This window comes from Lissotriton helveticus, chromosome 11 (assembly GCF_964261635.1).
Source record: "Lissotriton helveticus chromosome 11, aLisHel1.1, whole genome shotgun sequence".
NCBI classification, from domain to species: domain Eukaryota; kingdom Metazoa; phylum Chordata; class Amphibia; order Caudata; family Salamandridae; genus Lissotriton; species Lissotriton helveticus.
The window spans coordinates 1,048,346,743-1,048,359,875 of record NC_136072.1 but is presented as its reverse complement, the minus strand read 5'-3'; the positions used below and the strand labels follow the sequence as shown (position 1 = coordinate 1,048,359,875).

Here is a 13,133-nt window from a genome sequence, read left to right as displayed (position 1 = left end):
TCCACACCAGCCTTTACTCCTCATGTGAACTCAGTGCCTGATTGTGTCTTATAAATCTATGCCTGCTTCAGAACATACTCCCTTTCTTTCAATTCCTCAAAAGAAAGTTATGCTACGCTAGTCCTAGCTCGAGTGGACATGTCATTCTTTGTGTCTTCTCCAAGACATCCTTTGAAAAACTGCAAAGAGCTCATAACTGAGCAGTAAGCCTCACTGGTGTCCTGAGAGGTAAAGACCACATGACTCTCATACCCAAATTACTACATTGGATCTGATTCAAAGAAAGATTACTTTAAAATGGTGTGTGTTACACACTGATCGGTCCAAGGCCATGCACAGGTTATCTGACCAGATTCTTTCTGTCCCATTTCATCTTTATATATTTTGCTAACCTCCTAGCCATTCAGCCTCCTAAACTTACAAGATTTCATCGCAGATCTCAAAGTGCAGACCTCTTCTCACGATTTAGATTGGAAAAAGTCTTCGTAAACTTCTGTAATGTTCAGGCTAGGCCAAAAGACTTACGGCCATAAAGATTACGACCTGGACTCCAAAAGGCTCAGTCAAAAATAACGCTTGGTTTTCCTCATGAGCAATTATTGAGACTATTTATTTTGGAGACCTTTACCTTAGAGGCTTTACCATCATTTAAGACTATTTATTGACTTTCCTATGAATATTCTGACCCAAGCTCCCACCTCTAAGTCACATCTTTTGCAGCAATGGTCATCTTGTCTTAATTTCAACCACCTACCCCTATATCACTTAGACCGCATCTTTGTGTGAATGCTTTACAAAATCTATAAATCGAATAAATACATTTGACCACAATTTGAGCGTAGCCTGTTTTGAGGATCATTCATTAAATTCCAATGAAGCTCTTTAAGCAAGCCACTGCTTTCTAAGAAAATGCAAAACAAATTGGAAAGAAATCACCTAAATGCATAGCCGTTATTAATTTGTTAGTATTTTTATAAATGTCTTTTTTGCACACGAACAATTTATTGAAGTACAGTAACATAGCTCGTGTTTCACATTTCATTCGTTGTACAGTGCATAAACTCATCTAAACGTGTTTCATGTCCCATCAACTATGCTGAATTACTAAAATAATTGGATCCTGCTCAACAAGTACAAATCAGTCATTTTTTAAGACCGTGGTGGCTACCCTCCAAAGTAAGGTAATGATCCTCTACAGTGATGGCACATGTTGCTAAAACTGAACTATGTCTTTGGACAGAGTGAAATGTAAAATTACATTTATAAAGCATTATTGGTTTGCAACCCAACATAAGCATTCACTAACACAAAGCAAGACCAAAAGATCACTGACTAGAAGCACCTTACAGGTTTGCTTTCAAGGATTTTTTCAAACCATTCTCTAAAAAAGTATAAAATAGATTGGCACTTTGGTTGGAAGAACTACAATGCGTATAGCGGTAAACTCCTGCATTCATGGATAGAAAGCAGGAGCCAACCTGAAGAGCTAAGATTTAAAGAGAAGTGGCAATCCACTCACCAATTCAACACAACTTTGTTAGATCAATACAGACAATTGTATTCTATTCAGAATAGGTGCCAAGGTGTAGACAAAGTTGGCAAGACATTCGCTATATTCTTCTCAAGGAAGAGTACATATATGCCTCAATCCCACACGTGGGGATCACATAAAATAGCAAAAGAAACAAACCCGGGATATAACTTATTCTGCAGTTTTGCTAAAATCCATCACATTACATATCTGGGAGAAGCTCCCATTAAATTGTGTATTGTATCCAACCAGAGTACTGATCTAATGATCAGGTCCCAAGATCACGCGAACAATTTTGGCTGAATCATGCAACATGTAATGGATGGCAATACTTGTGAATAAATGTTGCCAAACTAATAAAAATAAAAAGTTTTCAGTTTTTGTCCTATACATCAATTGCCTTTTAAAAATTGTATTCCCTATATGTACATAACCGTCAAATAATAAAAATAAAAAAATCCAGTGGAAACAACCAACCAACAGAGTAACGTTTGCATGCAGTGGAGTCACACATTTTGATTCTCTGCAGGTCGGAAGAAATCATTGCAACATCGAAGAAAGTGCATTTCTTTCTTAAACAAAGAATTAGAGTATTTGAAATTATTTCAAAAGGTTCAGTTCAGCAAGTCCATGCATAAGGTAGTCAACACAACGTAAGGCAAAAGCAATAGATATGTATATGTTAAAAAACATTATTTATGCATAATGTGACCCAGGGTGTTGCAGGGAATCCCCTCTGTGATCTAGCTCGTCTTGGAGACGTGCAAATTCAGAAAGTTCATTCAACTCCTGGAACTGTCTGTCCGTTTTGTGGCTGACCAGTGATCTGTAGAAATGGACTGCAAAGACAATAAATACCAGTCCGAAAGGAACCATGATAGTTGTGGATGCAATGGCCGCTGCCTGTCCAGGCGTTATTGAGCTGTTATTGACCATATCCTTGGGGCTCTTTTTCAATGGAAGAAACTTGACCCAACATAGCAAGACAACTTCTGCAAGAAAGAGCAACGTCCCGATGACCGTGGAGAATGCCCATGCCAACTCAATGTGTAGATGCATCCGTTCGTGGGGAGATTCCTTCACGGAATTTAGATTGTGCACGTTGCTAACAGCTTCGATATTTGGAAGAATGCAAGTGCTTATCATTAGAGCAAAAAGGTGAACTGCAACCAACACAGTGGTACAGGCGCTGAAAGCGATCAGAAGACCAGGAGGGTAAACATGGTCTGCCTCGAGCTGAACTTCCACCATTGCCACCTAAACATGAAGTAAAAAATAACAAAGTTAAAATTTTTGAACAACTATCAGTTTACAACAGTTACATTAGTACTCAGTTTCTTCCTTTTGTTAAATTTACTTTAAACAAAACAATATCAAATGTACTGCTCCGGCAAAAGAAAACAGATTTATTAGGATATGTTTTTGGACACACAATTCCTGAAAAAGTATTGGTACCCCCCCATTTGGTCTAGGGGATGGCACCGCATGACCCGTAGAAAATAAGCAGGAATAAGATACTCAATTGAACACAGATGCTATGCTTCTAATCTTGTGATCGGATTTTCAACACCATGGTCTAACATTTTTCATTCACAATATTTTTTTGTAAATAATTTTTTTTAACATGTTTTATTTCTGCTTGGGAGGTTTATTCTTTTTCCCTATTTTATTTTCTCACCCACTACACAATTATTTTAGGCATTTCTTCTTTAGGCACTTCCACTTGCATACCTATGATGGACAAAAAGCAGGATAAAACACCTTTCTCTGCAAAACATAATCTTTGAATAAATTCAGTTCTGTGTCAGGTGGCTGCTTCTCGGTCATCATTTTACGTCTATAATTCCTCAAGCCAAATAATAGCTTAAAGAAATCTGAGTCAATATATAGACCTTTACCGATGATGGACGCTGGTAGGTTCCCAATTTGGAACATTTATACTACTACCCAAGACCCACCTAGGTGGTCCAGCTCCACCAAATTTCTCACACTTGTCATGGCATCCATCGCTATGACACACCACCCGTTAAGCAGCCATACACTAATCCACATCCCTGAGCCTTTCTTCGATGACTGGAATGGTGGGGCTAGCCTACTTTCTGGTGATATCAATTTTTGCTACAATAAGAACTTGCATCATTAGGGTTTTTTGTCATCAGATTAGATCTTTGGTCTCCAATGTTCCAAGGACCATGTTCGAAGCCCACATTTTCAGTGATTTCAGTTTCCCACATCCCGCTCTTCAGTTGCTTTCTATTGGGGTATGCTACCATAAATTGTGGGAAAAAAGCCCCCACTTCCCCCTTTTATACAGCTATCAGCTTTGTCTGCCCTCAAACGTCTACATTTGTTCACTGGAGTAGTAAACCACTTGTAAAATCTTGAGCTGTATTAGCCTGAAACTCGCCTTGATTGACATTTCTCGGAGGAAGCTCAGGGACTCCCACCAAATGTAATCTTTTAGTGTCACCACATCCGAACCTGTCTGATTCTCAGCCTTATCAGGTCCTTGCTTGTCTATTCATTAGAGTGGTGTATGTCATGGATATAGGCGTTCAGTGCATAGATGAGACCAGTCGCCTGTTTTCTAAAAGGGAACCACCACATCTCCGCCATCCCCCATGAACGCCATCAACGCCTTTTTAAATTGTTAAAGAATCATGCATGTTGTATTCAATTTTGTGGTGCATGAATGGGGCCATACTATTGGTGCCCCAGAAATGTCCCACTTTTGATATCCATAGGGTGGCCCAATCTCTGATGCCATTCAGTGTATCTTTTAGCCGCATGCCTACCCATAGTGGTGCCCAGGATGTTTGTCAAACTATTTTTTCCATCGAGTTTATGTTATGCTTTAACAATGGAGTTTGCCTCGTGTGTAGCCACATCAGGTAGCAAGCCCCAAAGCAGTGTGTTTAACGCCAACTGAAGAACACAGAACTGTATTTTTTGCTATACAAATTGTAATGAGATCAGGCAGGGTTAGTTTGGTTCATGACTTTTTTTCTTCTGCATTCCTCTTAAAGTTGAACTGGCAGACCTACACAGTACATTGTGGAAACAGCGAATGGAACAGTACTACAGTCGATTAATGTTGGCACAAAAAAACGTTATCGTTTCAAACAGTTGGGAATGTTGGCAACACACATTCATTAGCAATGTGTATTGTCCGTGCTCCTCAGCAGTGCATCCAGCAACAGACTCCTACTTTAAGCACACTAAAATGTCTAATGTATGGTGTTAAACACCACACGGGACCCCTTCAAACGACCAGTAAAACTTTCTAATGCTAAATTAATAATTAAGCAAGTATTGTAAGTGCAAACATTGTAATTACCATGAAAGTTGAAAGGCTTTCCGGTCAACAGCGTCTTGGATCAAAAGACAGTGCTATTTAATGCAGAGTTTCTGGACCGTCGCATCCTCCTGCTTCCACACCCTCCACCTCCTACTCACTTCAAATGGATCCCCTCAAACACAGAAAGACCGTCACCCACACCCTCGTCTCCAGCAGATTTGACTACGGCAACGCACTCTACGCCAGAATCAACAAAAACCTCACCCGCAAACTTCAAAACATCCAAAACCCCACCGCCAGACTAATCCTCAACCTGCCACGACACTGCCACATCACCCAGCACCTGCCCACACTACACTGGCTCCCCATTGAGGCAAAAATCACCTCCAAGATTCTCACCCATGCACAAAAAACACTCCACAAAACCTGACCAGCATACCGGAATAACCGACTCACATTCAACGCACCCCAAAGGACACTACGATCAGCCCAGCTCTTCCACGCCATGGTCCCTTGCATTAGGAAACCCAGATCGGGAGGCCGCTCCTTCTCCTTTCTCACGACCAGAGCCTGGAACGCCCTCCCGCTCCACCTCAGACAGATGACATCACTCCCCAACTTCACAAGGCACCTCAAGACATTGCTCTTCAATAGGCCTCCTCCTTGATGGACAGGACCCCCCCCCAGCACCTTGAGACGCTTACGGGTGAGTAGTTGCACTCAACAAATCCATGATTGATTGAGTTCTAGCTCGAAACAAACAGATAGATTTAAGAGAAACCAAGCTTTTAACATAAGTAAGTTTGCCGACATTTGAGCTTCCACTAATGGAAATGACAGAAGACAGAGTGTATGTGCCCAATTTAGAGCCCGGCGGATGCAAGACGTAGGCCAAAAAGCAGCAAATGTCTTCTTCACCCTAGACTAGTGTATAGCCACCGACAGATTCTAATTCGGTCAGACAAGACATCTACATCCACCACACTCTAAACCAGGCCCAGAGTCTGCCTTGATGAGGACCAGCAATTTAGTTGGAGCAGGGGGGCACTATGACGGGAGGGCATTGGCACAAAGCTGGGTGAAGAACACCGCAACCAAAACTACATAGTATCAGTGTAGCTGGAGAAAAAATAAGTTTGCCTTCAAACTGAAGCACTGTTATCTTGAGTACACATTTTGTTGCATGAAGACACCACTCCTGTAGCTGCAGAGCCTAATTCTAGGCGTCTGAGCAGCTGTCCATCATCTGGCCTTCTACCCGGGGGCCTAGGTTTCAATTCCCTGAAATATGGTTCTGGTGTGGAAGCAAACCAGAACCAGTGGTGGCTGTTTGGGGAACCGGAATGACTAAGTGGGTCATAGGATGAACAATTTGATCCATTAAGGGTATTGAATTTAAGTTTAATGACAGCGCCTTAAGGTATGACTACCAAGTATCCTGTAAAGGTCACTAGTGTAAAAATCTAAATGATCTGAAAGAAGCTGGATCTGTTTTTTTTTTACTTTTCAACTGTATGTTATATAATTCTAGATTGGATTTCAACAGAACACAACATTGTTAACGGTGACTGCCACCGAATCTGAATTGCATTCACCCCCAAACCCAGTAATTTACTAGCCTTTACTTCCATCTCACCTCCTCTTTTAAAAACCCATCCAGCAGTTGTTTTTTTATTCAAATGCGTTGCTCCTCCACCACTGCCCAAATTCTGGGCATGAGCTGTTCATATTCAACTCTTGGACAGACCATTAAGAGTTGTGGAAATGCCATACTTTTGAAATGTATCCCTCGTTTATCCTCAGCTCCTTCTCCTACCAATTCTAGATCGTTTCATAAGATCTATGAACGTTTGGTGAAAGCTAGGACATCTGTTGGACAATATTTAGGAGTTTTCAATTCAAAATGTACAAAGTTAATCACATCTTCTGATCCCTATACTTCAAGAAAGGTATGCTAATTTTATGTATTACTATTCTGTTGACAATACGTTGTTTATCAGGGATGGGTCCTTTAAGATATCTGCATCTAATGATGTGGAAGAGTATGAAACATTTTACAAGGTGCTTGCACACATATACATGCGCGCACACATATACATGCGCGCGCGCACACACACAAACAACTCAAAAGTATATTATATACATCAGGCAGCAAAGCCTTGGCCAATTATACAATGACTTGGGGTCACATTAACATGCTTGACTAATCTGGTTACTCAGAATTTGACATAAATTAATGAATGTCCTGTCTACTCTATTTCGAGCCAGGGCTACGTATCCAAAAATCGAGGACTTAACATCCACTAATTTTTGGTGGGGCTCATGCATCCTCCAAACTGCACATTACCCCACCCCCTGGTCTCCATAGGAGGGCTGAATCATTTACACTAGATTCTAAATCTAGTTATTCACTGCTATGATGTAGCAATAGTTGATAACAAAAGTCGGCACCCGCTGTTACTATGTTACAAAGGCCACATACAGTTGCTAAGTTATAAAGGCATTCCTGGTCCGGCTGACTGGGCTCTCTCAGAGCCTGTCAGTGAAGTGCTGCTCGCCTACATTGACTGAAAGCAGAAAGCAAAACTACAAGAAGGGGAAAGGGGAAGACGGTGGAGGGAGTAACATAAGGATGCTGGGCACGTTATTTTTTCATATTTGCTAAAGGAAAGATGGGGTCATTTATGTTTGGTTTCCCTTTATTCCTCTGCTCCTACTTAGCAGTTATAAGTAGCAGAACATGACTTTGGGGTGGGTGGGAATACAAAACATAAAACTCTAGATGGGTAACTGAGTTCCAGGGATGTTTTCTCCTTGGGGTTCTAAGTGACATCATAGACAACTTGTGCTTCAGTTTTGCCTCTTTGATGACACTCAGAACCCCTCGGTGAATAACATCTCCTTATCTCACAGTTACCCATCATTAAGTCTATATTTAGTCATTGTAACACTATATTGCAGGTAAACAAGCAGCTTCAGAGAGTGGAATGCATAGTGAAGAGAGAGAGAGAGAGGGGTGTGGACCATTTATGGTTTAAGAACTCAGTCTTGAATCACTAATCCAACACTCTTGCTTGATCGTTTCAGTTATAGTAATTCATCCAAAAACCTCTTCAACACAAGTGGTCCATCTTTTGGCACCAGAGATGGCGTTCTGTCTGCAAAATCAACAAACCATCAACATAGATGTACTTCTTCAGAGCTCAGGAGTAGAATTGTTCACATGAGTACGTAGAGATGAAGAACCTACATCTAAACACATTGAAGAGCCTCTGCAGCGACAAATCAAGAACTCAACCAAGAGGGACTTGTGAAGTGGAGGAAAAGGATGCTCCCAAACCAAGTGTTGTCAGCAGCAGCTTTATTCCACAGAAGTATATGGGCTTCAACAGGGACGTCCAATCAGGATCGCAACACTAGAGCAACAGACCAGTAGCAGACCTGAACATTCTCAGCATAACATTCTGCACAATTATATGTAAACAAGGGAGAGAATATGTGATAGAGGAGAACAGGATACCACACACCTTCCTCCTTCATAAAAACATAAAAAATATGCAAATATGACATGCTTATCAGTCCTAGTAACTATATATGTGTGTGTGTAACTATATATATATATATATATATATATATATATATATATATATATATATATATATATATACATATATACACACGTCAGACATGAACTTAAGATACATTAAGTAATAAAATAATAGCCATACAAGAATTAGTATTCAAGTATTCTATAAGGTAATCCTTCATTTTGGCAGGGGACTTGTGGCATCATACACTCCTCCTCATACTTGAAACAAGGCCTTCTTTCCAGTCTAAATGTGAAACCACACTTCTTGTTCCCTAGTCAACAATCCTATCACTGGGTTCCCCTGAAAACCGTCAGAATGTTGCTGCGCTGCTCACATTTCCCACCCCTGGAACATCCAAAAATACATTATCATTTGCAGAATTAGAAACATTTAACTCACTCTGCTCCCAAACTCTCTCATCACACAAAGACACCCTATTAATATTCCATACCGCACCACCTTTAATTCCGAGGGCATTGAGGACCTCAATTACTTGGACAGGGTCAGACCAACAGGGCTGTACCTTTTCCAAAGTCAGAAGCAGATTTCAGTCTCACCCAATTTCACACAACCCCTACTACTTTTTCTCCCTCGCTTAACATCCATAAACGTATTCATCCTTTAATTACATATTAACAGCACACAATCTCATGATAATCACTCTCAAAACTCTTGGCACATTTATTTTTCAGCCACCACGTTACAAGCTTATGTCCTCTGAATAGTACAAATGGAGACAGTTTGGTGACTCGATTGGGAGTGAGCCTGTATGTGAGAAGTAGGGCATGTGATGCTTTCCTCCAATCTATACCTCCTTTAACTGCCATCTGAGTGACTTCCCTAATGACTGTTAAACCTCTCCACTTGACCATTAGCCTTAGGATAGAACAATGATATTCTCCTGTGTACAATACCACATTTCGTAATGACTAATTGGGAACCATTATCTGAGACAAAGACTTCAGGTAATCTTTGCCTACAGGACAACTCATCAAAAAACTCAGCAACAGATTCTCAAGTGATTTTCCCATCATCCTCACCTCTGGCCACTTAGAATAATAATCTACAACAACTATGGCTAAAGCTTCTTCTCTAGTAAGTACAGAAAATGGACCTAAAATATCAATACTTAATTTCTTCCAAGGTCCATAAGGTAATTCAAAAGCCATGGATTCAGCTACTACTGCCTTAGCTGACTTGTCACTCGAACCATACAACTTGAATGACTTCACCCAGGCTTCCACCTTAGCATCCAACCCAGGACACCAGTATTTGTTCCAGTATTCTTCTTGTGCCTGAAATACATATATTGCCCTCATGTACACAACCAAACCCAGAAATGTTACCAGCTGTTTTTTGGTGCCAGGAGAAAGAGCTTTCACTATGGATTCTACATGGCACATTTTCTGTTTCATTTCATCACTTGATATGGTAAGTCCCAAGTATTCCACTTCACATTTACGAAATTTGTATTTTGAGAGTTTTAGAGTCAAAACGTTCCTCTGTAGGGCAAATAAAACATCAAGCACATTTGTATCATGTTTGGTGATGTCATTATCAAAAACTAAAATATCGTCTTGGAATGCAACTGCTCCTGGAATCCCCTCGGTTTCCTTCATCAACCTTTGAAAAACAGATTCTGCACTGGCTAAACCAAAAGGCATTCTACAATAGTCAATAGTGGAACATGTCTTCAGGAGTGACAAACATTGTCCTACATTTCAATTCATCTCCTGGAACAACCTGATGATACCCACCTGCTTGATCTAATGTGGAAAAGATGGATGCTCCTGCTAAGGTAGATACAGTTTCAAGTAAATTTGGCAAGGGGTGTGAGTCTACCCATATTTCATCATTAATACTGTGAAGATCAATGCAGAACCTTAGTTCCCCAAAGCTTTTGACAGAATTCCCACTTGAGAAACACATGGAGATGATGATACAGGTTCAATAATTTCTTTCCTTACCAAATTGGCCAATATTTCCTTGAGTTTACTTATATAGGTTAAAGGAGCATTTCTTACTTCATGTTTAATTGGAATAGCATTCTCCTTTCAATTTATTTTATGTTAAAAACTTTTAAATTAGCACAATTTATCAACAAAGACAGAACTAACTCTTTCCTTTAACCCCTTCGGTGCTGCGGACGGCCCACGTAACGGTAGGCGTGTTCAGAGGACTGCCGGGGGCCATCCGAACCCCACCCACTGAGTAGAATGCCCGCACCGCGGCGGAATTCGCGCTGCGGAAAACGGGTTAAATATGCTAAAAGTCCATCAGAATCTAAAGTGGTACACTTACTGTTGGTTTCAACGGAATTGCTAATTTGGAGGATCAGCTCTAGGGTCAATTTTAATACCCATGTCGTACTGATGGGGTCTTCCTAACAGTGACTATCCTTTCTTTGAAACAGATTTTTCCTCTAGTGCACCATCCAGAAAATTTCAAATCAGACCAAAGTAAGCGAATTGATCTTATGCCCAGCATACCCGCATAGGGAGACATTGAGTGCAGACAACTTCTTATTGGGCAAGCTGCATCAAACAAATCCATACTTAAAATAGTAAACCATGCACAAAACCAACAAATAACAAGATGTTTTCTTTTTATCGATGTTAACAATGCACGAGGGAAACTCTTGCTCTTCTGCGGTTTGAATAATTTGTCATCAATTATGAGAACCAAACTGGGATCATAATAGTATTCAGATGTAGCATTTTCAACTTCTTTTGTAAAAAAAAAGTTTATTCTTGCTGTCTGCACTCTTACACATTCTACTGAAATGTCCCTTTTTTACATTTAGAACAAATTGTCTTTAAAGCTGGACATTGATTTTAATTTCCTAAGTGTGTTTGGCTACCACATCTATTCAAAATGGAGTAGATTTTTTCTAAACAAGTTGTTTTTTTCTTGTAAGTTTCTTCCACTTTTTTTAAAACAATATTAACTTGGACTTTGGGCTCACCTCGGATTTCCTGAATAAAACATTCAGAATGTTTTATCCGTTTAGCAATTTCTGTAGCAGAGTTAAGTGTCATGTCAGCTGTTAATCATAACCTTTCTTGTACTTATTTGTTAATGGTTTTCATCAAGCATCCAGCATCTGGCTAATGATGCGGAGAAGACTGCTGGTGTTTAATTGTTGCAATGAAAAGAAAGTGCAGAATACTGCCAGGTTAGAGAAATCTTGAAATCCTTAAATTTAAAAAACCTGGATGTCCCTGCCTTGCATAATCGTCGCCAGTGTGAAGTGGAGGATAAAGATGCTCATAATAAACCAAAGGTGTTGTCAGCAGCAGCTTTATTCCACCAAAGTATATAGGGCTCCTCCACCAGAGATGTCTAGTCATAACTGGAACATTGAAGTACCTGACCAGTAGCAGAAATGCAAACTCTAGGCAAATCATTCTGCAAAACCACACGTAAACAAGGAAGAGAAAGTGTGAAAGAAGAGAACAGGATACCACAGGTCTCTAATAAGAACAGGTTTTCTCCGAGTAGATCTGCTCATACATACATGCCCAGTCAGTATCTTAAACCTCTAAGAAGCAACAGCCTGAGTTGAACCCACTCAGAATACACAGATCCTTGCACTGAACACAATCAAAAAAAAAAAAAACACACAAAAAAAAACGCATTCATTTAGCGTAGGTTATGCAAGTTCTGCTCTAGACCCCCTTGCAGTATGCAGGCAACACCTGCATTCTGCCTTTTTATACTTGACAGCATGCTCTGAAATATCTCGTTTAGGTACTGTTGATAACGAAGAAAGCATGAAAGTTACTCAGATGAGCAATACAATTTACAAGAAAATAGGTTTTGAGTTTAAGAACATGGTCGATAACCACCATCTTTTGTAGAATTCTGGTGGTTAATATAGCAGGATTGAGCTACATTGTGACTGCTCCTGAGAAAAACAGAGAACTAGAAAAATAATGTATTTCGAGCCAATACAAACTATCAAGGCACAAACATTCAGGCAGTGTGTATGAAAGCAGCACCTGCATCATTGCATGGATGCTCTTGGGAATTTGCAAATTCAGAATTACGGATTCTAGAAAAAGAAAACACTAAATCAATCTAATCTGCCCACTTAATGACCTAGCTGCGCGACACTTCATTACTTTGTACCTGGGTTAGAATTTGCTAATGTGTGCCAGAGTGAGACCAATCATTTAGCAGGGCAACAGAAACCTTCCAAACACAGACCTACTTCTCAAGTAAGCTAAAAAAGAATGAAGTTCTGGGAGGTCCAACTGATAAGATGCCTTAATAACATGTTCAAAGCGCTAGGTTGTCTACAATATTCCAGGTTAGTGGGAGACCATTTTCCACTGAGGCAGTCATGATGGAGAGTGAAATGTGTATGGGACCCAAAGAAGCTTTCATTTAGAGCAAGTATGAATTGGTGAACTTGCTGCAGGCACTGGCTGTCTTAACATCTGTCAGATTTTGAGGGGCTGTCACGTTACCGGTCACGTCCACATAAGCACTCAAGAAAATGTTTTTGGCTACAGTATGTTCTCAGGTCCCAGCAAACGTGAACACCATCTTCATTTAAAAAACGTACATTAAACAACTCAACACACATATGTAACATATTACTATGCCTGAAAAAAAGCAACACAGTAACAATTCCCCAATCAACATGAATACAAAAACTGTAGATTTCACTTTTAACATGTTAAGACTCTGCACCTTGTCAAACAGATTA

At 40.1% G+C, this 13,133-nt stretch overlaps 1 protein-coding gene across 2 annotated transcripts in view; it reads right to left on the bottom strand.

Moving 5' to 3' along the window:
* Positions 1-951: 951 nt before the first annotated feature.
* Positions 952-13,133, bottom strand: part of LOC144792484 (calcium release-activated calcium channel protein 1) — a 110,052-nt gene continuing 97,870 nt past the window's right edge. For both annotated transcript variants that reach the window (XM_078667531.1, XM_078667532.1), the window contains exon 2: positions 952-2,788. In XM_078667531.1, coding sequence (XP_078523657.1) covers positions 2,228-2,788 — 561 coding nt within the window. In that variant the 3' untranslated portion in view covers positions 952-2,227. The remainder of the gene's footprint in view (positions 2,789-13,133) is intronic.